Genomic DNA, 27,841 nt, shown 5'->3' with positions numbered 1-27,841 from the left:
AAAACCCCCCCCCCCCCCCCCCCTCGATGAACAAGTTATATGTGGGAGGATTGCCTGGCTAGGACTGTGTCACAGGCTGTTAACGCAACTAAATATCTAAATTAATACGGCCCTTTATTACCATCTCTGTTGCTTCAGATTCAGGAGATGGTTAACAAGACCATCCCAAACAATAAACTCGATGAACAAGTTTATGTGGGAGGATTGCCTGGCTAGGACTGTTGTCAAAGGCTGTTAACGCAACTAATTATCTAAATACTGCCCTTTATTACCTACTCTGTTTTTGTTTTTTTTTTATTTTATTTTTGTTTTGTGTTTATGCTCAGATTCAGGAGATGGTTAACAAGGACCATCCCAAGCAATAAAACTCGATGAACAAGTTTTATGATGGGAGGATTGACTGGCTAGGACTGTGTCACAGGCTGTTAACTCAACTAATTATCTAAATTACTGGCCATTTATTACCTCTCTGTGTTGCTCAGATTCAGGAGATGGTTAACAAGGACCATCCCAAGCATAAACTCGATGAAACAAAGTTTATGTGGGCAGGATTGACTGGCTCGCAGGACGGTGTCACAGGCCTGTTAACGCAACGCAACTAATTATCTAAATACTGGCCCTTTATTACCTCTCTGTTGCTCAATTCAGGAGATGGTTAACAAGGACCATCCCAAGCAATAAAACTCGATGAACAAGTTTATGTGGAAGAAGTGCCTGGCTAAGGACTGTGTCACAAGCTGTTACAAGCAACTTATTAACTAAATGCTGGCTCCTGACTGCCTCCTTCTTGCTCAGCATAAAGTTGATGACCAACAATGAAGCCCATCGAATAATTATCGAGTTTGTTGTTCTGTACAACAATTCACACTATGGCATATTGTAAATAATTAAATGCAATGGACAATGTGGCTTGAAGTATTATGCGTAGGTTCAAAAGAACTAGGTTATAATTTTTATTTGACAAAATAAATTAATTTTACCATATTTGAAATGGATGTTGATGCACTAGGTCTTACTGCTAAGTAAAGGATATGACTACGAAATAAGGTGTCTCAAATTAAGCTCACGTTTTTTTGCACTGTTCTTCAACCATAAAATTTAAATAAAACTCCATATGTGTTCTATAATTACTGTATGCAAAACATGATACAAATGAAGCGTTATTTACGCGATTTTTTTAAAATTGGAGATTTAGTAAAAATAATCCAGGTAAACAAATAATCATATTCGGCCGCCTTACACTCAGTATGTTGTTTTATTTTTAAAACCCCTAAGATGTCAGTATACACATAATTAATAGTATAATTCTCTAGACTTAACCAAACTCACTAAGAATGTTAATGATATATTTTGTACTTCGTATTACAGTATTTTATTTTCATAACCAAGCATATAACGCAATATAAACATATTGCGTTATATGCACCTGAGTTGTGATACATAGTTTAATTGGATAATTTTTAATACTATTATAAGTAGCAATATAATGCTTGGAATAAGTTGAAATGATAATAAATACACCTTTTTACCACAATTAATGTTTTATTTGGTAAATTATTTATTTCCTCAAGACTAGCATATCGCTCACATCACAAGGACAATTCATGCATTGTATGAACACGTGTTATAAAAATTAAATATTCATCTAACCTTATAGTTCAGATTGGGTCAACTATAATCTATATACAATCTCACCTTATAGTTTTAAATATACGATATATTCTGGAATGAAGTATACAATAATTTAATGTTTAAAATAAATAAAACTACAGTTTTAGGTAATAAAAAATACCATACATGTTCAAGCGATTTATCAATAAAGATAGCCATTTATTTTAAAGATGTGATGCCATAAAGCTTTAAACGTGTAAATTTATTTATATCGTCAAAGCGTTGTACTTTTATGTCAGTACTCATGAGAACTAGTGATAACATATAACGGCTTATAAGGAAAACAAAGGGTAATCAGCATATAATATTTGCAATACAATTACTAAAACATATATTATTAAGTCTGGTATCCGAAGATATGAATAGCTAACATGATATTTTGTTGTGGTAAATCTAGATTACAAGGTTTGAAAATCAAGGTAATAAATTGGAAAGATGCAATTAAAAAGTATTTTATTTCACAGTTTTTAGATTTTTCATTTTGTTTGGAAGGTTGGTTTTAACGTGTACAGCGATTTATATTACATGTATACCGTTGAAGTGTTCAAAGTGTTATATATTGTATTGTACATTTTTAATTTATGCACGGTGCGCCAACTCGATCGTGAGAGACCAGATACCATACTATAATAGTGAAATAAATCGGATTCCATAAAATCAATCCTTGAAAACAGGTAAAACTATTTTCATAAACAATAAAATAAAGTGTGTGCAACAATCAGACGGTCTCGGGTTTTATTATCAGAAAAAGTACTTTTTCTAAAGCAAAAGATGTATTATAAATTAGAAATTGAAATCAATAGATCAATCAAATCAAGATGTGGATGTAAAACATAGTGACTTCAATGTCTGGCCTGTACAGTTGCTGTAGGCATGAAAAACTCCAGCTCAAATGTTGTGAATAATTATGAATACAGATGAAAATTATTATATAAAAAATTAGAGATTTTTATACATAAAATTGTAATTATCAATGGTCATTGTATCTTTATTGAAAAGAGAAATATATTACTAGTAATTGAAATATCCATATAAACATGCGTTTAAAATATACTCATTTTTGTATGTAAGTAATAATGTCACCAACTACGAGATTGGTATTATAGAAATTTATTTTAGCATTTATTTATTTATTTAGCATTTTGAAGTGCGTAACTGATTTTACAAAAGGAGAATACATTTTTTGAATAAATAGGATGTACATTCAAAACCAAATAATGCGGTACACTGTGACCGTAGATACTTGCTTTTTGTCATTACGGCATTCATTCGCTATTTAAAACTCGTTAGGCGACAAGTTGACACTATAAACTCCATTTAGAGAAGGTAATGGATTACATGAACCGCCGCTCCATTACGTATATGATGTGTTTAGCTTTGAGGGTGTATGGTAATACTCGTCTAGTGACAGTTTGACACTATAAAATCTATTTTGAGACAATAGTGCATTATAATACCTGCCGATCCATTACATGGCTGATGTGTTTGGCAATGAGGGTGTATTTTACAACTCGTCCAGCATAGAGGTAGCTCTTTAAAGTCCATTTGGAGACGATATTAGAATATGTGAATAACCACTACATTAACTGGATGATATGTTTGACCAACGTGTATTGCCATACTCGTCCAGCGAAAAATAGACACACACAATTTCCATTTAGGGATGATAATGTATTACATGAACTGCCGCTCCATTAACTAGATAGTTTTTTTTTAAATAGGGTTGTACTGGCCTACTTGTTCAACGACAAGTTGTCACTATAAAATACATTTGGAAACTATTGGATTACATGAACCACGGCTCCTTAAACTGGGTAATTTGTTTGGCATGGGAAGTATATGGTAATACTCGTTTGACGAAAATTTAACTCTCTAAACTCGATTTGGAGATTATAATGGATTACGTGAACCATCACTCCATTAGCTAGATGACATGTTTACCAATGGGGAGTGAGTTGTCATTATCGTGCAGTGATAATTTGATACTAGTAAATCTATTTTGAGACAATAATGCAATAAATGAACTGCCTTTCCATTACTTGGATGATGTGTTTGGCAATAGGGGTGTATTACCATACTCGTCCAGCAAAATATTGACATAATACATTCCCATTTTTAAATGATACTAGATTACATAAACGGCCGCTCCATTAACTAAATGATGTTTTTGGCAATGAGAGTTTATTGTCATATTTGTCCAGTGTCAGTTTGACACTATACAATCCACTTTGAGACAATAATGCATTACATGAACTGCCGCTCCATTACCTAGATAATTTATTTGGCAATATAGGTGTACTGTCCTACTTGTTCAACGACAATTTGTCACCCTAAAATCTATTTAGAAATAATAATGCATTACATGAACCATGCTTCCTTAAACTAGGTAATTTGTTTGGCATAGGGGTGTATTGGCCTACTCGTTTGGCGAGAATTTAACTCTCCAAACTCCATTTGGAGACGATAATGGATTACATGAACCGCCGCTCCATTAACTGGATGATGTGTTTGGCTAGGGAAGTGTATTGTCATACCGGCACACGCGCTAGCGTCATGGGCGGTGGACAGCAGCTAAACTGGCCTTGCTCTATTTATTGACCACAAAGAGTATTATACGGTTGTCGACGGTTGCAGTTAAAACCGTACATGCTTATAGATGTCAAGATAATTGTTTTAATATTTATTAAACTGAACCAGATAATTTACGGATAAAACACCATTGAATAGTATATACAAGATGGATTTATCTTTGTTTATTCATTATTTGATTTGTTATTTCAATTTTTATTTGGTATTTTTAAGAGTTGTCTGTAAAATGTTTATGAAATGAGGAATATGCCTTGTAAATTCTGGTTGACGAGGATGATGGGCGGAGAGATTAGTTTAAGGTTTTAAAGCGGTCATGACACAATTACGTGATCCCTAATTTTCTAAGGTTTAACCACACGAAAATAAACATTTTCCATCCTAAAATGTTTGTTTGATTTAAGTCGATAAAACTGGTTCATTGCATGTTGCAACATAATAATGCCTTCTGTAGATAGTTTCTGACAACATACACCAAGAAACTAAATTAAGATACTGGAATCTTAAGTCATTTGCTGCTACCCGGCTGACTAAACTTTTCTCCTGTAATTTTGTGTAAGGGACCCTTTGGATCATATAATTTCTAGCTAATTCTGTATTACACTAATTTATTTGTTTTCAATTCTGTGGTATTTCATTTGTAAATAAAATACATGTGGTTCCTTTCTATCCAACATAATAAACTATTTATAGTTTTTGAGGTTAAGTGTATGAGAAGTTAAATCGTCTTAAATCTGATTCTTTAATAAAGCTCTTTATTCTATATGATTAATTTGTTCAGAAAATTCCAATAAAGGAATTTATAGGCTTTTCATAATGAATGAAATAGCTACAATATGATCATTTGTGTTATTAAATAGTTTTAATGTAACCTTTCTTTTTCCCTATTCCCGTTTTTTTCAAAAATATTAAAATAAACTCTACAAAACAGAAACATTCCTTAAGCGAAAATAGGTTTTATGTCCATTGCAATTAAAAGCTTAGGAGGTGTACTTTTTTGCTTTGTACTAATGCAATAAATCCAAGCTATCGTTATTCAAATTAGTATTTTCAATTGAACATAATTATAATTTTACAATTGTATAATACATATCTGGCAGTCTTCTCCTCTAGAATTCCACTTAATAGTTAATTTTCTTCAACATCATATATTCAAGCGATCAATTGAAAGACTTGTTCTTACAAAAACCTAAAAGTTCTAAAGCCTGTAAAAATGCTTACTTTTTTCTATACAAAGAATATCCATACAATTTACTATATTATATTATAAATATGGCATATGAGGAATGGACGAAAGCTGGAATAAAAGATGACTGTGAATATGTATGTAACACAAAATACCCCTTCCATATGAAATATAGGCATCATGTGAAAGTTTAAAATCGAAGATGCATTACAAGTTCTGATGATCGTTATGTAATTTTTTAAGCTCTGAGGACTCTTTAACAGCTAGATATAATGGGTGTGAAAGAACAGTTTGTCCTTTTTTTGAAATACAAAGGCGGAGTATACCACATTTCGTGTCGAGTAACATGCTTCCCTTTAGTTGCATGTGATGTTTCAAACCTATAGCTCATTTCATTCTCGAGGATAGATAGACTGACAGGCAATCACACAGACACGAAGTTGAAATAAACATTTTATGATTGGACATGCATCATCATAATAAATAAATTTCTAACCAAAATTTAAAGTATAAGGATGAAAGCTTGCCACATGATACAGTCACGTTATTGTACGGTTATTTTTAACAAGAGTTAAAAAATAATTAAAGTTTTGGTGAGCGAGGAAGGTTACTACTACTCAAAATTGTGCTGGAATCCAATCTGGTCACCGACTTAGCATAGATTTTCCACTGAAATATTTTTCCTTTTTATTCTATAAAAAAACTTCAAATCTCATTTGATTATACTCAGTATGTGTAAAAATGGTTTATTATGATATTTTCTCGTTGCCATCGTGGTAATCCAGTCAAATGTGAAAATATTCACTAATGCTCAGCCAAATCCATGGAGTGCGGCATACATTATCATTGGTTGTTTTATTATATAGTAATGAAGGTTTATGCGAATTTCCAAGTTTATGGTTTAAATAGGCAGACACAAATATAATGGTGTAGCGTCCCAAAAAGGTTAACGCTCAGCCAATTACAATCTGATAATATGAAAGTGTGCTGGTAGGATTCTAACGTCCATCAACTTTAATCTAATCTGCTTATTACATGTCCGACGATAACGTAACAACTGTAATACAGATGGAAAGGTTTTTGTGTTACTTTCAATATCGGTGTCAGCATGTATTTCGATCAAACATGCTGATGTACCATTGTATTCCAACTCTTCTCAATTTGAATTATTAATCTTTGTATTGTCTCCTTTGTTAAAAGGAATGGTTCCTTCTTGATTGCATATTCAAACTGAATTTCATATGACCAATACTCAAATTTCACCGTTTTGATTTGTTGTTTTAAATATTCAATATCGAGGGTATTAGTGTAACAATCGAATGTGTAATATTCAAAATAACCAAAAGGAAATAACTCAAAAATAAAAAATGTAAACGCAGTTTAGTAAAAACTATCAAATTAATATCATGTTTTATTTAGGGAACGCATATATAACAGGGAGGCATACTTATACTTAGTGGTCAGGAAAAATGTCAAGCCTATTACTACAGGCTTATTTAGTTAGGTTTAGACAGACTTAATAAAAATATGGATTCGCTCACTTCAATTACTTTTGTAGATACATTTACTGAAGGCATATCTAATAATTGCCAGAAGATTGAGAAACGGGAGAAGCAGATTTAAGGCGTAATGTAGGAGATTGTAGGTAAATAGCAATATTTATTTTAGGCTCTCAAATATTAGCTAATTAACATTGTGTGGGTGTGTTTGTTTGTTACGTATCACATATTAAATCTACAAAAATGTTGTAAATGTTTTATGACTCTTCTAATTGATTAACATGCTAAGAATCTTGATTTGTTACATGAATATATTCCGTTGAATTTAGTTTCCACGTCAGAATCAGCAGTTAGTTTTGGTTTTGATTTAATTTCCTTTCAGATAAGGAGGTCTTTTGAAAAAAAGTTATAATATATATAATCATTTCTGGTATATATATATATATATATATATATATATATATATATATATATATATTATATTTATATATACACATATAATCATTTGACACTGGATATATAGGACATTAAGACTAAATGACGTCGCAAATAAAACTGCAATATTGAGGTTTGTAAACATGTTCACACTAATGACCTTGTCTGTATCAGTTATCCCCTATAATAGCCTTGTGGAGAGTTAAGCTGTCACTTCAAGGTACTCAAGTCCAGCAGCGCATTTGAAGGGATGACATGAGGTGAGGCATATGATTATCTCCGCATCATACAAAGGATTCCGTCAGATTTATGGACAAACTCGGAATCATTGGCGTACTGCGATTCATGCAATATTGTATTGTTTTCATGTTAAAAAAGAACCTAAACATGAAGTATATAAGTTTATATAGAAATAAATATTTTTGCATTGTTCCATCCCTTTCTCTCTCTCTCCCTCCCTCCCCCTCACCCCCTCTCTCTCCCTCTCTCCTCTCTCTATCTCTCTCCCTCCCTCTATCTCTCCCCCTCTCTCTCCCTCTCCCTCCTCTCACTCTCTCACACACACTCTCTCTCTCTCTCTCTCTCTCTCTCTCTCACTCTCCATACTGATTTTATCTCAGTAAATCGATCCTTCAATACCTTTACTTCTCATTTTATTATCCTGCACTAGGATTCTTTCTACCCCTTTTGAATACGCGCATGACCTTCCCTTGTAAGTGGCTGGACACGTCTTCATCAAAACTCTTTATCCTACTTTGCTTGGGAATCTTTTCTTTCTTGCCTTATTCACCTCCTCCCTTATCGATATGATAAATCTCGTCAGTGGTTCCAACTGTGATTGACACTTTTTGGTAGATCGAAAGTGTAATCAGTACAGCTTTAATCATTTCAAGGAGGTTCTCACCCTTTTATAATTCCACAATACATTCGGCCCACTCATAGGTTCTCTCTCCCGTAGACATTCCTTGTGATGGTGGCGTCGAAGCCTCTGAAACTATTCAAAAAGGTAGTAAAATTTCCTGGGAATCATGAGGTCGATTTACCTGTTTCATAGAAGCTATCAAGGTTCTCCTTCAGAGAAATTATAAAAAATCCATTATTTCCTTTCATAAAATGAATATATAAATTCGCATGTAATTTCCTGCTTAAAAACCAAACAGAAGCACCATGACCATATACTTTTAAATTACACTCTTACTACTCATGAGATACATTATAGTTACTGGAAGATAGTCTAACCTCCTGGTCTAATTTAGTTTTAAGAACATTGGTTTTGATTGAGGGAGTATGTTTAAGTTTGTGTAAGAACGTAGATAACAAGAAATACCTTAGTAAATAACAAAATAAGTAGGTATATAAAGCTTTTACGAGCATATCGTGTTTAACTATTATTAAATATATTTTTGATTTATTTAACTGTTGTAGTAAGTAGTAAATATTTATTGTTTTTGTTATTTTTATTGTTGTACGGTAGATTGATTGTCTAATTGCTTTATAACATGCGTTACATATATAGTGCTATAATTTCGTATCACACTATTATATTTTAATAATAATCCTATACTAGATTAATTAAAAAAACAATTTAAATTATTAATCTCATATTATATATTGTTTATATACCGACTCTACCATTGGGAATAAAGAAATAAAGGGTAATAACTGCACCGTTTGCAAAGACAAAGGAAAATGCTTCTTAACTGATATTTTCGGAAAACACTTTCATGATTTCATTTCTGAATACTCTCGATGGAAACAACCTAAATTCATGCATCGAACTTTCTGCGTTTTCAGTAGCAATCCTGTAATGTGTGTCACCAATGATTTCGTTCACATTATGACGTGAAATACGATTATTATGATTTAGAGTTTAAACTGCTTATAACTGAGGTCCTCTGCGGACGCTCATTGGAATAAAGATCAACTCGGAAATCGAGTTAGGAAGTTCCTCAAGGAAAAGTTCGCAGTTAACAATCAAGCTTGGAGGGCCAGGTGTTCGCCCTCATTATGTTTCTCCTTTAAAGGTAAAATTAAGAAAGTTTTCCTTATTGGTGGACAGTCATTATTTCTCGAGTTTATTAAAGCTCTAATACTCAATAATACAGTGTCGCTTACACGATTACCAATGGGTTATTTCTAAAATATAATCGTTTAGTTATGTTGGTGTTAACTTTAAAGTTTATATCATGGTACATCACATTAAAGCAAAAGAATAAATCCAAAATATTTGTATTTTAAAATCATTTATCAATTCTTTAGTTAATATAACTGTAAGAAAGTAGGTAAATCTTCGATTTCACCTAATAGTTCATTTCAGTAGATGTTAGACTATTGGTTACAGACAAAATTCATTGGCTTGGCAGTGATGTTTTATAGCTTAAAGCTACTATAGCGACTAATTTTTAAGAGCACTTTATCCAATGAACAGATGTAGAAAATTAAAATAATAGTGCAATATCACTTGTATGGATTGGTATACTATTGTTTTCTTATTATTTAAAGTAACGCTTTATAATTCTTTCTTTAAAAAAATGTTTATTCGCTGATTCGTTCTTTGGTCGCTACTGGAATCAGTAGCAATCTTCTGGCGTGATACTAATGAGGTAAACATTATACAATTTTAGCCGTTGACAGTTACAAACGTTTTTTATTCCCAGGACAATTTTGGTTTCAGGATAAAATTGCATTCTTACGGTCGTTACGCAAGGTATGCGTAGTTTAGCTAAAATCAAAAGTGATCACGTATAAAGACTCCACTTGCTAATAGATTTCGTAATCAGACAATAGATAATAATAGATAAATAGATAACAGATAAATAATTGATGTCTGAGCTTCCTAAATCAAGAAAATTGAATACCTGAAGTAAAAATTGGGGATATTACACTAAAACACATTAAGAAATCGAGAATATGTTATTCTCTAGTAAAAGAAACGACAAACGTTGGGTATCTAATATGCTTTGTCATATTTACGTCACAATTCATATCAGAGGTGGCTTCATTTTAACGTGTTACTAAAGACATTGGAACCTTAGATAGTTAATAATGAACAATGGCAGTTATATATATATTTTTTAAATATTAAATTAATGCACCTCTTTTTGCCTATTTTTATTGCTGAGTTAATTATCGAGATAACCCCATGAGTTTTCTCTTTGCTCACATTAAGCCAAATCTACCAAATGAATATGCACCGTCACTGAAACTTATGATGACTGCATATAGCTTCATTCAAAATTTCACATCTATAGTTCAATTCATTCTCGAGATATTAGACAACAGACTAAAGGGAAATTTTGCCAGACCTATTGAGTTATGGGCCAATGGTATTATTTTAATTTCAAGGTGCAGCCTATTTCTTGTTCCGTCTTGTTACAGCTATAATATCATATCCTTTTAAAATCTTGATCTTGAAAACTATTCAATATCAAGAGTTATATTAAGCATTTTGTAAGTTAATAAAACTGTAATTTTCTTTTCTAAACATTAAACTGCCAGCTGCTTGTAATCCTACTATTTATCGAAACATGAGAAGTTTAAAAGTGTTTCACTTGCCTTGAAATGTTCATAACTCATATTTTGGGCTGACTAACAAACTTGTATAATATAAATTCTTTCATATCTTTGCATCAATCCTCCTTAGTGTATGATGTTAAAAGTTACATGGTCGTGCTGTTCTCTTTGTACTGTATTGTTATTGCACAATTCTCAAAACAAACACCTATAATCTTGAACACTTATGAGACATCTAGAAGTGGAAATAAATTTTATTTTAAGCTGCTAATAACTTCTACAGACTGTTTTGTCTTTATTGTGTTCAATAACGGAGGAAATATTTTGCTCAAAAATAACGGACGCCATCGTGAAATATTTAGTTGACAGAGACTGGCTAACAACCTTATCCGAAGCACGTGTATGCAGGTCTCGTATTTTTATCAAGATGGTTTTGGTTTATTTACTCGTTATAGCATTTAATTATATGCTACTTTTAATTTATTTAAACTCGTATTATTTTGCATAAAACCACACGAAAACATAAGTATAAATATACACTGATTGCGGGTTTTAGGCAGGGGATTATTAAACGAAATAATTGCAAAAACCTTTTCCAGAATTGTGCCATATGATTGTGAAAGTAAAATTCTCATAAAATCTATTTAAAATATTTAAAGTGAATAAAATGAATTTAATGTAAATTTGGAGTGCAATTTCATTACCAGACCAACACCTCTTTTAGTGTCTATGCGAAGAATTTATTAAGTAAACAGTAATGTCCCTTTTATAAAACTAAAAACTAAAGAGCCAATAAGAACACATTAACATTATCGAACTGTGAGCAAAAAGGCGAGAATATTTGTTTTATAAAAATAAATTGGTTTAAAAATTCATACTACAAAACTGTTTACGAAATAGCATATAATAAATATTAAAAATTATAAATATTATTTATTTAATATGAAGTAGATTATCTGAAGGGGAGATAGTAGTTATAAATGCAATACAATCCCTGTTTTTAATTCATGGATCTCAATATAAATAATTTGTCAACATTCACAGACGTCAAGTCTCAAGGATCAAAATAAGTTCTAATCTATTTACATATGTGATGTATAAGCTGAACCGATGAATCTTTGCAAAAACATACTGATTATATAAATGTACTTGGAATTTTATAAGTTCAGACTATATTCTGTTACACACTTTTATAAATTCGTTGAAATTGGAGTGATAACCAATCGCACTCCTAAAACTGGGTGTAAAGACGCTGAATTGCTGTGGATACAAGAAAAGTTACATAGATGGTCAATAAAGTTTCCTGAATCTGATTACTTGACATAAGTTTAACAAAATAAAAATGTTTTAATAAAGCGTAATAAATATAAGACATGTTTCAGAGCCTTCAGCCACATGCTTGGGGTGCTATATATTTCATCCTGAGTCATAAATTCATCGTATTTGCAACTACCGTTATGATCTGATAAATTTTATTCCTTCTCTTTCTGTATTCACCAGTTCTTTAGCTCAATCAATCCCGATGGCCATGAGTAACAGATATAGGCAGATGAAGATAAAATAAAATCTTTACATTTATTATAAGCCAATAAAAGTAACAACATACCTCTTAAATGATATATTGCATTAATAAAGCATTTTTAGATTGGAACGTTTTGAAGAGGTACTTAATATAGACAGTGGTTTGTTGTGCACAAATGACATGACCTGGACATGTCTAGGCACACGGTTAGCTCATACTGAAGTGGCGTCATAATATATTCAGTGACAGTCTCTGAACACCGCGCGCCTGTGTGCATACAACAGTCTCCTGTCCAGCTGCAGACCTCCCTTGTCAGTTTCATACTCTCTTGTGTAGTGTTGCACTGGTCATCATGGTAATCGTTGTGTTATCTATTTATGAAGCACGTCCTTCAAATCCACTAAAGTGTTCAATTTTGTTATTCACCTTCTTTTATTGTACCTTAACAAATTTTTCAAATTTCGTATTAGCGTCGAGGATAAAAGAAATCACAACAAATGCATCTCTCAGTAGTAAAAAGGTCTTGTAATAAGTAGAGCTATTATAAAAGCAACTCTAATTTTGTTTAACAGAATTTATATACACAAATCAATCTATACACTTTACTAGTCGGGATTACCTATAGTGATTTGCCCTCTGGTTAGTTCTATGTGGTTGGTCGGTGAGTGCAACCTTGTTGTGACCTGTATTCTGTAGTTCAGTTTTAATAATTAGTGAATTATTACCACGTGTTTTGTTATTATTAAGGTTTTTTAAGCATGGAGTTGACACACAAATTGGTCGTTGTGATTCCTGACTTATGCGTGTCACAACGCTCTGGTATGACTGGATTATTTTATCCTAGATTGCAGTTATATGTTACGTTATTAATTCACCTGAAGAAGAGGTCAGATTGCAAATCTCGAAACGTAATGTTAGTGATTTTTTCGTATCACTGAACGAGGGGAATATCCTGAAAAACCCCTGTTTCCCTTACAAACCTTTTATCATCGAAGCCAAATTTCATAAATTTTTATGGGATTTGATTAAAATATTATATAATTATAGCAGATTACTTAACATCTGTTATTAAAAATACCACGTCTACACACCAGTCACATACTTCAGCAGCTATGTTTTTTATTCGTTATTTTGCATCCTATTAATTTTTCATGTTGACATGAATAAAATAAATCTACTCTTGGTTGAGGTCAAGTGATGAAATAAAAGAGGCGCGGTTGCAAGATGATATCCATGAAACAGTTTTTATACATCCTCATGATAAAATACGGTCTGATCCTCGCAGAGTAAAGCCTTTAAGAGGACATGGCTTTTCACCGTATTGACATTACACTTTAAGTGAAGGCTTAGTCTCACAAAGAAAGAAAGGCTTCACCAAAAAGTACTCTGTAAGGCTTTCTGATTCCTGACATTCTTTACAGTGTATCTTCACTATCTTTCTTGGAGGTGAGTCGAACACAAAGATCACCTTTCAGTAATATCGGTAACTTTTTAAATACTAAAATTCGCTTGGGTATATGGAACTGGAGGATCATAGGAACGTAACAAGGAAAATATAGCAATATCTAAACCTTTGGTTCAGCAGTAGAAGATGTTATGTCTGGATTAAATTTTATAACCAAATAGAAGATAACATTTTTCGAAAATTGACCTTTTATATTTAAATATTTTACTGTGGAAGGTTGTTCAAAAATAATCTTTAAATTATTTTCCCCCTAAAGTTAAAAGTCATTAAAACCCAATGTATGCTAGTATTCAAACCCTTTTTCTATTACCGTTTTATAGTTATTTTATTTTATGTCAATAAAATATTTCCTTTCAAAAGACTTTTGACAATCCAAATCTTACTACAATGTTTTTATGGAAACTTTGAACTTCTCAATGTTAATCCCATATGATGATTTTTTATTTTCCCTTTTAAGTTAGCTCCAAAAGGAAATTATAAAGTTTTTAACTCACATTTTCCTCGTTATTTAAAATCCATATTGAAGTCGTGTTTTGTATGAAGATGAAGCTTATTAATCAAAATAACAACTCAGTTCTCTTACGATCGTGCCCATTCTTAAGATTTTCTGATTCTTAGAGTGGTTGTAAGCCATCATTAATAAATGAAATATAATGTCTCGCGTCTGAAAATAGAACAAAATTTTATTCACGACCTGGCCGGAAAGAGTTTATGACTTAAATGTGGATTTTACTAACAGATAGTTATGCTATAAACAATCTGCAGTAATTACACCAATTGTTTAAAAGGGATCCAAATTTTTCCCTGATTACTAGTATATATCAATTTCTGTAATGAGCTTGTACGTATAGTTGTACATAGTTTTCGTTTCGTATATGAAGGTGGTATATATTGTCTCCTCACATTACCACTTCATGAGATGTTGTTCTATTGTGAATAGAACTTATCGTGTTTAGCAGGAGCTGTTAACGGACATTGTACGGCGTGGTATCATCTAGTCCAAAAGGTTCTTACTACATCAAATCTTTTTAGGAATATTCCGTTTTTGGGTATTCATTTACTCAAAATATTATTAGAGCTTTTTTCCTATACCTTGAATACGTCAAGTCTTCAGTTTGGATCCTCTGGCGTTTTATCAATCACTAATAACGTTATCGATCCTCAGGTATGAGATCTAACCTTATACTCGTTTTTGTTTATAGTCGTTATATTCGTTATAGTAGTATCTTGCTATAGGTCAATGAAGTAATATATGGTTTAGCTCTCTTATAGCATCGCTAAAACATATCCTGTTGTGGATCAACCTTTCTTCATTCTTTTTCTAGGCTATGCAGTCATAACAAAAGAAAATAAGATCTTGGTGTTTTTCCTTATCGATCTTCAATAACCACGTGAGCAGTGTCGTTACGTAAGCTAAACGAAACTTCTAGAAGTTTGTTATACGGATCGTCCCATTTTCATCTACGATTTTTCTGTAATCATCTAGGAGTCGAGAGAAAAATAGCATTTTATATGCACACAATCTGTTTTTCTTGTAATTTATAAAGGAATTTCTCTTAAGAAATCGTAGATCGTCAGCTGCGCTAGTTTTGGTGAAAGTAGAAATGGAAGGGTATCATAAAGGTTAGAAATATCAAACAATCATTTTTTCCTCATATTTTTTATATTTTTACACACATCAACACGTATATAAAGAGACTGAAGCCACCACTTTCACCATATACTCGGTTTAAATCTGGTTATTTGATTCAAAATTTGTTTAAGTATCTGATGGTTGACGTTGATTGTTCCAGTCTTAGAAGAACATGATCTGAGAAAAATATAATTTGGTACTATTAATCACTTCGATAACTTTGAATTTAACTTCCACGAAAACTCTCCTGGCTGACGATCAATTTATTTCTCAGTAGAAATTTCTCTATCGGTTTAAGGAAATAAAGTTGTAAATCACTACAATACGAATTGGCTTTCGGTTTCAAGACTATAAGATCTTATCATTCAAGATAGAAGTCTTGATGTTGAATTAAATTTCTTATACCTACGCATGGTCAACAATAGAAAATATAGGTCTAAGAATTATGGAATGTTTTTTCTACGAGGAACGTGTGCCTATGCATAATTTTTGAAACCTTAACCCAATAATATCCGAGTGTGTGTCGTGTTTGTCTCAAGGGCTTCAGGGAAGGAGACTTCTCTAGGAGCTGCGCGGAATGTCACCACTAGGTCTGTGAGAACTGTGGAATCACTCAGAGCTAAAGCAATAGAGTTTTATGTTGCAGAGCTAAGCCAGAAGTGACGAACCGAGTGGGTGCTTGTCGTGTTTGTCTCAAGGGCTTCAAGGATGGAGACTTCTCTAGGAGCTGCGCTGAATGTCACCACTAGGTCTGTGAGAACTGTGGAATCACTCAGAGCTAAAGCAATAGAGTTTTATGTTGCAGAGCTAAGCCAGAAGTGACGAACCGAGTGGGTGCTTGTCGTGTTTGTCTCAAGGGCTTCAAGGAAGGAGACTTCTCTAGGAGCTGCTCGGAATGTAACCACTAGGTCTGTGAGAACTGTGGAATCACTCCCAGCTAAAGCAATAGAGTTTTATGTTGCAGAGCTAAGCCAGAAGTGACGAACCGAGTGGGTGCTTGTCGTGTTTGCCTCAAGGGCTTCAAGGAAGGAGACTTCTCTAGGAGCTGCTCGGAATGTAACCACTAGGTCTGTGAGAACTGTGGAATCACTCAGCTAAAACAATAGAGTTTTATGTTGCAGAGCTAAGCCAGAAGTGACGAACCGAGTGGGTGCTTGTCGTGTTTGTCTCAAGGGCTTCAAGGATGGAGACTTCTCTAGGAGCTGCTCGGAATGTAACCACTAGGTCTGTGAGAACTGTGGAATCACTCCCAGCTAAAACAATAGAGTTTTATGTTGCAGAGCTAAGCCAGAAGTGACGAACCACTACGTCTGTGAGAACTGTGGACTCACTCAGAGCTAAAGCAATAGAGTTTTATGTTGCAGAGCTAAGCCAGAAGTGACGAACCACTACGTCTGTGAGAACTGTGGAATCACTCAGAGCTAAAGCAATAGAGTTTTATGTTGCAGAGCTAAGCCAGAAGTGACGAACCGAGTGGGTGCTTGTCGTGTTTGCCTCAAGGGCTTCAAGGAAGGAGACTTCTCTAGGAGTTGCGCGGAGTGTCACCAGAAGGTTTGCGAGGACTGTGCCTCCTACTACAAACAGGATGAGAATCAGGATGAGGTAAATAATTTATTATGTATTAAAATCAGTCATATTGATTAGGCCTAAATACAGACTGTTTAAACACACTGGATACACTTTAATATTTTATGACCTATTACATGGAAAGTGTCAATAATAATCTTCAATGTAAGAATAGTCGAGTTACCTTATTTTAAAGGTCTTATTAATTAGACTTAAATAACGCTAGCCACATCTCAAAAGGTCGTCCAATTAGAAATGGCTGTGAGTATAATAAAAAAACTATCAATAAGCAGTTGTGAAAAAACATTTGTTATTTATATACCGACATTTTAGAATATCAGTTACGTATATAAGAACCATAAACAGTATTAGTTGTAGTTATATGTTCCAATTATCAATTAATCCTGTGATGCATATGATATATAAAAAATAGATTTTAAGTATTATTTAGTGGGTTTTTTTTTAAATATTACCACCCCCCCCTCTCTCTCTCTCTCTCTATATATATATATATATATATATATATATATATATATATAGACATAAACATTTGTATACATGGCTATAGGACAATTTTAAATCAATATTTCATCACTGGAAATACTCGAACCGCCGCGCCGGGACTCGAACTCGGATCTCTCACTTTCCGGACGAGTGCGCTACCACTACACCACAGAGCCCTTACATTTTACGAATCTATTATTTTGTATGCGGCCGTTTATGTCATATGTGTTTAAATAACCAAACTAGCATATTATCGGCAGACTAAATACCTGTCAAACGGCTAGTATTTACATTCATTACATTTTTATAAATGGCAATAGCCTAATTTTAAACAATCACAAATAGTACTTGCTCTGCCAGTACTCGAACTCGGATCTCTCACTTGCCTGGTTAGCGCACTACCAGTACACCCCAGAGCAATATTTATTGAAATTAAAATTAGGCTATTGCCATTTTTGATTGGACTATCTATCATGAATATGAATATAATTACTGGAGGCACACATTTATACATATTTCTTATACACACTTAGAGAAAAATTTGTGTGTTTGTTTATTTGAATTTTTATGCATTGCAACACCCAATAATACTTGTTTTTTGTACTCATAAGAAACAAGGATCTATATTCCAGTGGGCCGAGACATCAGAGCTGCTACTTGCTGATAACAGTATTACTGCCTCCTCTGCGATTCCCTCTAATATAGCCCAACCCACACCATCTCCGCCCCAACTCATAAACATAATAGTAGATTTCACTTACACCATGTGACGCTGCATTCTGAGCACATAAACTACAAACTCTTGCAAACAGCTATTGAGTTTTTGATGTTCTCAAAAAAGTTGTCTTTGCTATTGTATATTTTTGTTTAAATGGAACCCTGGAAAAAATGCCTATACATTAATTCCTTTGGGTACAAGTTTTTAAATTATGTGCTAACACAAATACATAAAAATTGTGACAAAATATTTAAACGATTTGTTATAATTTCTTTACATCTTCGTCTTTACAATTAATTTCATCAAGTTCTTTCTACTGTGTCTTTATTCTTTTTTATCTTCGATTGTTACCAACAACCAATCAGTTCCTTCTTTAAATTCTGTCGTTGTCTGTCTATTCGTCCATTTCTTTGTCTGTCTTCGGTGGCTTTTAATAGAAATATCATACAAATTTGCTTCCACTTCGTCCAAGGAAGAATATTGATTTTTGGAATTAACATTTCAAATTGTATTAAGGTTTTCACCGAAAAAAATCAAAGCGTTATGCGTTCAATGGTATAGAATGCACGCATTACACCTTACAGGTGGTTTTGTGGGTACCTGATAAGAGGCGCTCGTAATATTATGTAATAACCGGGAAAGAGTCACTTGGTAGAAGTTTAGTTGTACAAATACTTCGTTGTATCTATTTATTTTATTAAGCATAAAGATATTGGGTCTTAAAAGTTTTAAATTTTCCCTTTGCAATTAATTCAATAATTTCATGGATATAACAATGGCTGCATCGTCAGCGCTCTCTTCAGTGTGACAACCACCGTCCAAGGCATTGCTTCCTCATGAAACCTTTTGCAACACCATTTGGAGAGGATGCCTATTCCGAGAAACCATACTTTAATTTATTTCAAAGAGATGGGAACATATGCTGCAGTATATTTTTCCGAATTCTAGGTTTTCAACACTCTCCCTCCCTTACTCTGAATATGAAGGGATCCAAACTTATAGTTTCCATACGCTGAAAGATAGAATCCAGAAAGAAAGTGGACGGTAGATACTCCGAGTCATATTCTTTGTTATTCCCATATTTTCATATTCGTGTTTCATAGTCCTGCAAAGGCAACAGTGAAATACAAATTCTCCACGATATATTCCCTATCTCCACATTTGTAGTTTACTTTGTATTGATTAATATAAAGGGTGTCCATCGAGTAACCCGACAAACTTCCCAGGTGGTTTGCTCTCATCAAAATAATGAAAAAATGCATATAAACATAATTCCCGGAAACGCTTTGTTAGCAAGCTAAAGCTAGTAAAAGATTTTCTCCCGATTGTCTAGGTCTGGGTCGTCTTTTATTAAATTTGTCAATTCACTTTACATAAAATCCAATAGATTTAATAACTATCTTTACGCCATAAAAACATCAGTTTCGATTTATTTCCGTCCTTTCCAAGAAATTCAGGCGAAATCGTTTTCTAGCCGTAGCTCACTAACAAAGCGTCTCCGGACATATGTTTCTGTGAAAATTTTTCATAACTTTAATGACAAATATAGTATAAGTGTGTATGTGTGTGTGTGTGTGTGTGTGTGTGTGTGTGTGGTGTGTGTGTGTGTGTGTGTGTGTGTGTTTGTGTTTGTCTTTGTGCCCACGCGCATATGTGTATTTGGACTTGTTTATGCAAAATATAACAAATTTTAAACGGATTTTATTCAAAATTGAAACACTGAAACAAATAAATCTTTCTGAATCTTTGTTAAATCATTTGTTTACTGGAATATCCCATTAATAAACGAAATTTTTGGGTGAATAACATTTTCAATGTTTTAGAAAATATTAATAAATATAAAATTTCTTCAAAGACAAAACACATGCATTTTTTTATTTCTTATGTATCCTTTTAGCTTGAGTAGTGCTGGAGAAAAATAAAAGTTTAAATTACAACTGAGTAAGTAGATCATGGTGGTCAAATTCAAAACCTTACTGAAATATTCATTTATTAAGAAGTATTGAAATATATCCACCATTGATATTATCAACTTAAATATTAGTCTTATACTCAAATTAGATCCAAATAACAGTTGAAGGAATAAAGGGGAAAATATATTTGGCTCCAATCGGAGAATTATAATTTTAGTTACTGATCGACAAAATAAATTTCTGTTTTCATGAAATAACGATGCTTAGCAATTATTTTTATTTAACGTGTATGAGGAAATAGAGATTTATTATACACGAGTGAAATATTTTCAGTCTCAGAGATTTAGGGAAATTATATTCTGATGAAAATCATGGTAATGCTGGTGAATAATCAGGTTCTAATTACACATTCAGCCAACTTATTGTTTGTTTCAGGCCAAGGCCAATTCATGTAATGTGTTTATGTTTAATATTTTCTGCGGTAGTTTTTTAATTAAATTATTATATTGTAATTCGAGTTTGTAAGACCTGCATGTGTAAGGACATTATATTACATTCTAGCAGTTACCTGCCGCTTTGACGCGATTTCGTATTGAATAAAAATACAACACATTACCACGTTTTTATTTGTTTATTTAATTGCTCTCTTTACCTTGTTTTAGATTTTTCGATTCCGAAGAATATTTTATTTTAGTTAAAACATGAATGTAGCAAATTTCCGAAACTCTTAAAATGATCCGTCGTCAGTAATATTAAAAAAAATTAAGTTATTTTTAAATGAAAAGGAAATCAGTAAATATCTAAACAATCATTATTTTATGACCCTTCGATGAATTGAAAAATTAAGAGTCTAACTTAGTATAATACACTTAATTCAATAAAGTATAGTTACTGTAAAAGTGAAAAATAAATTCTACATATAAATTATTCATAAATATGTATATAATTTATGTTAAAAGTGTTTTCCTGTACATTTGGACTATTACAGTACTACAAGTATGCAATTTTTCTCAGAAAAATATATTTATGCATAATTCCAGCAAACACGGGATACGGTAATCGAATTAAACAGTGTGTAATTCTCTGCAAAAGGCTATTTACACAAGGTGTATGTGGCGTACTCCTACCTTGCGTAAATTGCGTAACGCGTGTCGCGTAACAGTCTGCGCTTAGATTGCATGAGAAATTTCCAACTTATTTAAGTCTTGGGATGTCCTGCTGGTGGATAGACAAACAGACATTCATTCATACAAAAAACAAATTATCATAAACATTAAGTTCAGATAAATTCCATAGTTGAACATGGGCCATCGTAGAACACATTGTTGTATATGTACAAATAAAGTTTCATGCAAAAAAAGTATTACGCATGAGCTCTTTCTAGATATACGAGATCGTATCTTGTCACATTATACACAAAATGGCTTATTAATTAAGTTTTGTAGCAATGCTCAGTTAGTATAAAAGAAAGGCAATGTAAATTATATGTGCGCTTAAATTAAGTCTTATCACCTACTTTTAAAATTCACATTACACTCTATTATTGTCGTTATATTATTCATATTATAATACTCTATTACGAATAAAAATGTCACATACTCCAACTACGTATGACTTCATGCAGTTTGCTTACAAGTTTATTTAATGTGATATTTTCTCATTACCATCATAGTTATCCATAAGACCTAAGTAAAATATTTGCCAACGCTCAACAAAATCCCATGGATTGATATAAACCATCATTGAACTCCGTGTTCCTGATATAAAAATGGAGCTTCACGAAAAAATTAAATCAAGGCTGTAGGTCATTTCGTCCTCAAGGTATCGTGTGGGCAGCCACACGGACAGACAGACAGAAATGAACCTTTTCTAACCTCTCTTCGCTAAAACTCAGTCAATTATCGATATTGTACATTAACTGAAAACCAATTCATCTGATAAATGCCCAGGTAAATGAAATCATGATTTTTTAACGTATGAAAGAACTCCATCCAGTGGAAAGTGTTTAATTAGCTGAAATAACCACTCAGTATCTGATTTATGAAATGTTTCAGATCGTGAAGTGTAGTTATTTTAAAACATATTTCATTACTTAAAGCAGTAATTTGTATTTAATTTACTCAGAACTCAATAAAACATGTAATACAATACGTATATCATTTTTAAATCCACCCAACAATACTAAAACATCATTTCTTTAAATCCTTAAAAACATCATCCATTATCAATCCATTCTTTCTTCCTTATGAAACAAACAAAGTATTTATGTTTTTCTGACCGTCCAAAGTATTTGTTTCTCTGTCCGTTCATTTACACGATATCTTGAGCATAAACTGACCTAGAAACTTAAAATGTTGCGCAAATTTTAATTCCAAGAAAGCAACATAGAGTTCAATAATGGCGCATGTTGCTCCATGGGGTTTGGCTGAGCGTTAGCGAATATATTTTTATTGATCTTATAGGTAATCATGATGGAAACTGTATAATTTCAGAATATAAAATTTGTAAAAAAACTGAGAACAATTATACCATATAATAACAGGTATAACCTAACCGTCAGATTGAAATGAACTGTAGGCTTGAATCTTTAGATTTAACTTCAACGAAGTTTAAACACATTCTTATGTGCAGACCTGGAAATATAGCACAGTTTAGAAAAAATATATTCTTATCATGTTCTGTTAATTTACCTGCAGTCTTACTTTAAAATTCTGTGTTTAGGATAGATATCCTTGTTTTAATGCCCGCACAGTAAAATCCCTTCATAAAATTAAGAGCACAAATATTTATGACAGAACTAATCATTATTTTCTCGCTGAAACATAGTAACGTTGAAGTAGTTACTCGCACATGCCTATAGAAAATATAGCAGTTGACGATCAGTTCATTCCGTAGTAAGTGAAATGAAATGGCATGCGTATGTATGCATGGAAAAATAGAAGATCATTTGGAAAAGTTTAAGCGTATGAAAGGGACAGCCTTTTTCCGTTACATTGACAGATCCCAAAACAGATATTCACTTATGAATTTATGTAAGGTTAAGTAAAGTTAGGTTAAGGTAGTAAGTATTCTACGGTCTTCTGTCGGTCTACTAATGTAGCTCAGTCAAAGCCATGCACGCCTTTACTAGTTAGTTCTCTTACTTCTTGGCAACCGAAGATATTGAGTTTTTCTGACGTCTATGTAAATAAAATACTTTTACTTCATTATCCAATCAATAATGTTAAAATTCCATAAACAATTAAATTGTTGTTAAAATGTTTTTTTAACTTGGTTTCTTAAAATTTGCGAGTAATAAAATCTAAATGAGAATAAAATGCACAATGAAATTAATTTGCATTGTGATATATTTTTCAATATAGTACTCGCCCTAGTATGCGAATAGTTTAAAATGTCATAATAGGATATATTTTGTTTTGCTTTCATGAAAACAATATTTTAGTTTTAGGAAACCAAAATTGCTGTACGTTTCCTAAAGGCCGCTACTAGAGACTACCGTTTGCCGCGGTGTAATTTTGTCTGGCGCAATCAGTAGGGTGAAAAGATAGCCGCCATTTTGAATGAAACAAGTCATGTAATTGGGGAAGCTTTCGTCAATAGAAAAGTTATTGCTAGCAAAAATTTCAATTCACATGCGTAGACGAGTCCATTGATAAATTGTTGTGTAAGGATAGTATGTCTTAATAAAAATAGAAAAATATGGTTTAATTCCCATTGCTTTGTTCCTAACTAAAAATAAATAATACAAACGTGTTTATAAAATACTGTTGTAATTTATTTTAACACTTTAAAGTTGACATACTTTAATAAATATTAGGGTTATTTGATATTTTGGAATATTTTGTACTTAATATACTTCACGAATTGTGAAGTTTGGTTCAAAAATATTTATGCTAAAATGCATTCAGGACATGTGTGTTTCAAGTAAGGATGCAGTGGAAAGTAAATTTCGTGCAATGTTTGTAAAGGTTTCTTTAATCAAGAAACAACAGTCCGTAATAATTCATATTTGGCTACCAATAACCCAAATAATTAATTCAATAAGTTAATAAGTACCCGTGTTTAACTTAACGTAAAATTTTCGATCCGCCAGAACAAATTGAAATTCTACACAAACAGCTGTTTATCACAACTACTACAATTACTGTGGTTAACGGACTATAGAGCCATTAGTGAAGTTCTTGAACACGTTTATTGCTGGTTTTATGTACATCGTTCTTGGAACTGTTTCTATATACGGTCGTATATAAACAATTAACCCAACTAATACGTTACGTACGATAAAAGTTCCTCCTAATTTACGGTATTCGCACATTGTGGGTACCGTAAATTGACAAATGCGTAAGCAGCCTTTACAAAAATCCCGGTTTATTATCTGGAAGTTTGCAAAATTGAATAGTTAGTTACTTTAAATTAGTTAGTACCCTCTTGGCAAAAAATACACATATGATAAGTAACTTGCGCTATCTTTTAGCCACAGCTGGATGTCCGTGTCTATTTATACAGACATTTATACAGAGTGTCCCGTAACCCTCTGGTCAAATGTATATCAAGTTTTTGCTCAAGTCAAGACAAACATATTTCAGAACATAGTTCCGATGCTTACCCCCATCTATCTGTCTGTACGTGTGTTTTATACAACATTAATATCTTAAAAACTAATAAATTAAATTAAACCAAATGTGGCCCAAATTGTTATGATAACAAGGCCAATTACTAAAAACATTATCATGAAATTATCTTTAGTATTTCCAAAATGGCGGCTATTATCACTTTTAAACTTGGAATATCTTAAAAACTAGCAATTTTTCACAAGATTTACAAGTATAATAGTTTTAGAGGATTTTATTTCAAATCTGATGACACATAAATTATTTAAATTGAATAATAAATATGAATAAATACTATTGCAGGAAATAGATTTGCTGTGACAATACACGGCCCATTTTGAGAGCTTCCGTTTACTTAGTGTTTGTATTGTTGGCTATTCTCTGAGAACCTCAATGTTTATTCGCTTATTGGCTTTTAATATATTTTTAAACACATAGAGACAGGCAGATGGGACAATGTCCATACACATGTTGTCTATTATTTTAAAATTTTCTCCACCGTTAAAAGAATAACAAATTTAACAGCAACTAAAGAGTTGTCACTACTGGAATAAATTTGTGTAGAGTCCTCCTATGAAGGTTGGACAAATAAACCGTGATAGACTTTTTACAAATTAAATGGTGCAAAAGCAAAGGAATTGGTCGATGGAAGAATGATTCTGTTGAGACAGTGTTCAGTATGGAGCTGATGTTGCGAGACGAGGGCCCTGTAGCCACGCTGTGTCGCCTCAGAATACAAAGCTGTTTGTCACGTTTGTGACATCTGTCGCCTCCAGTCCCTCACATTATTGCGGCACGGCTCAAAATATCTGTCTGCCATCATTTGCAAACAGATATTGGATATAATGAAGTAAATATTGTGATTATATCAAGCATTCTCTCTAACTGCCTCTCTTAAATTATTTGTACTATAGATATGCTAGATTTAGGGTACGCCAGACCATGTATTGGGTGACAAGCTTCATTGTATTCAGTCTAAGGGGGTTGTCCCCAGGATATCTTGGTACTACGAGTATATGGTACAGCCCATTGTGCGAAGAGCTGCCTTGGTCTAACTACCCGAACCGGTTACGTGTAATCATGCCACGAGGACTGATGTACAGACACAATGTGCATAAATTTGACGGCATGCTGGCCAGATGAGATGCATTTGCCAAATTGACATCAATCTCGTCTACGTAGAATTGAAGTTTCGTCCAAACTTCAGGTTAAGCTAAATTCTGTAAAGGGACATGCGCCATCGACGAACTCGATTTTTCTTATGTAGAAATGAAGTTTCATCCATATTGAAATATTTCCTTTTATTAACGCTCAGACAACTCCATAAACGGATATATCTTAAAAATTAAGTTTACGTTTCCTATATACAAGTGAATAGTTAAGTTGAATTTTAAGTATATACCTCAATCTATTGTCGAGATTGCCTTAGGAAAGAGACATGCGACAACATCGGACTCAATATTTCTTATGTAAAAATGAAATTTCACCAAAACATTCTGTCCCATAGATCAAATTTGTTGTCAACTTATGCCCCTGTGTGATAAGTTTCGCTGACGATCAACAAAATCTAACAAACCAATATGTATGATAATAAAACTCTATCTTTCTTGTGTAAACATTAAACTTCATGACTTCAAAGTTTATAGAATGTTTCGTTATAAGATACGCTGCGGAAGGCAGATAGAGTGATATACGCACAAAGAGAATGAGAATTGCCAGCTCTCTGAGAGATAGCAAAATGAGCAAAATTCTAAATCTATAGTTCAATTCGTTCTCAAGATATCCTGCAGACTCCACGCTAACGTTCTGCCAAATCATATGATGGTCACCAAAATCTAGATTTTATAAATATAAATTAACCTCCTTGCAAAATTTAAAGTTTTTACATCAGTTAGTTTTTTAGACGTCTCTCAGATGGACGGACAAGAGAAATTTATCAAGTCCCCCAAGTGACAGGCTTCAATTGCGCTCAGCCAAACATAATACAAAGTAGTACATTAAAATGAAATAAAGCCGCCTGAAAACGTAAGGGGAGGTAATATTCTAATAAAATACAAGCACTTCGACGGTAAGTATTCTTGAAACGGAACAATGAGACCAAACCAGTCTTACAAGTGAACTGGAGCGTTTCGTGCGCTTATTGTTTTGTTTCCACTGAACAACGGCTACGCAGTATTTCACTGAGCATTTTTCAGAGAATTTTCGTTATATTAAAACTTTATGCTTTTCATAATGTACAAAGTTTTGGATCAAGGTGTATATGATATGATTTTATACTAAATCGTTTTTTCGCTTTAAAAGTTCAGAAGTTTGTTTTTTATTTTTATATTCTATGAACATTTCGAAATTCACGTATGACATTTTGGACATACTCTATTTTCAAACATATACCTTGGTTTAAAAAGTATAATCGGTAATGTATGATAATTAATTTAATAACGGTATCTATAACGGCTAATCAGGTGGCTAGAAATGGCTCATCAGGTGCACAATTGAGACAATTACACCGTTAAGGAGGTGAAGGAAACAGGATTTTTCCGGACATTTTCCATCGTTCAGTGAAACAAGAAATCAGTAACACTACGTTTCGAGATCTGCAATCTGATCTCTTCTTCAGGTAAAGAACTTACCTAATACATTACATTCCTAACTTAGGCGTGCCACAACGCTTTGGTAAGATCTGTTTATTTTAACCTAGTTTGTAATTGTGTATTAGGTTAGTTCTTTACCTGAAGAAGAGATCAGATTGCAGATCTCGAAACGTAGTGTTACTGATTTCTTGTTTCACTGAACGATGGCAAATGTCCGGAAAAATCCTGTTTCCTTCACAATCCTTCCATCTTCAAAAATAACCTTCAAACGTTAAGGAGGTTTCAAAATAACATAGTCAACACTTACTCTTGTATCTAGGAATAAATGTAAATAAGAGGAATCTTTTAGAAAATCGGTTAATATCATAGGTGCTCAACAGCGTTTGCATAAAAGTTTGAAATAAGAAGTGTTGTTACTATCAAGCTTAC

At 32.9% G+C, this 27,841-nt stretch overlaps 2 protein-coding genes across 2 annotated transcripts in view; both read left to right on the top strand.

Annotated features, from left to right (window-relative positions):
- Window positions 1-16,259, top strand: part of LOC124355608 — a 198,467-nt gene extending 182,208 nt beyond the window's left edge. The window contains exon 4 of the mRNA XM_046806770.1: window positions 16,157-16,259. Within this exon, the coding sequence (XP_046662726.1) occupies window positions 16,157-16,259 (103 nt within the window). The remainder of the gene's footprint in view (window positions 1-16,156) is intronic.
- Window positions 16,260-16,693: 434 nt separating this feature from the next.
- LOC124355606 (regulating synaptic membrane exocytosis protein 1) overlaps window positions 16,694-27,841 on the top strand; it is a 183,284-nt gene continuing 172,136 nt past the window's right edge. The window contains exons 1-2 of the mRNA XM_046806769.1: window positions 16,694-16,734; window positions 16,959-17,112. Of these exons, the coding sequence (XP_046662725.1) occupies window positions 16,694-16,734; window positions 16,959-17,112 (195 nt within the window). The remainder of the gene's footprint in view (window positions 16,735-16,958; window positions 17,113-27,841) is intronic.

The sequence above is a fragment of the Homalodisca vitripennis genome, chromosome 2 (genome assembly GCF_021130785.1).
Source record: "Homalodisca vitripennis isolate AUS2020 chromosome 2, UT_GWSS_2.1, whole genome shotgun sequence".
NCBI lineage: Eukaryota > Metazoa > Arthropoda > Insecta > Hemiptera > Cicadellidae > Homalodisca > Homalodisca vitripennis.
The sequence above is the reverse complement of the archived record's forward strand: the minus strand, read 5'-3'. Positions and strand labels throughout refer to the sequence as shown.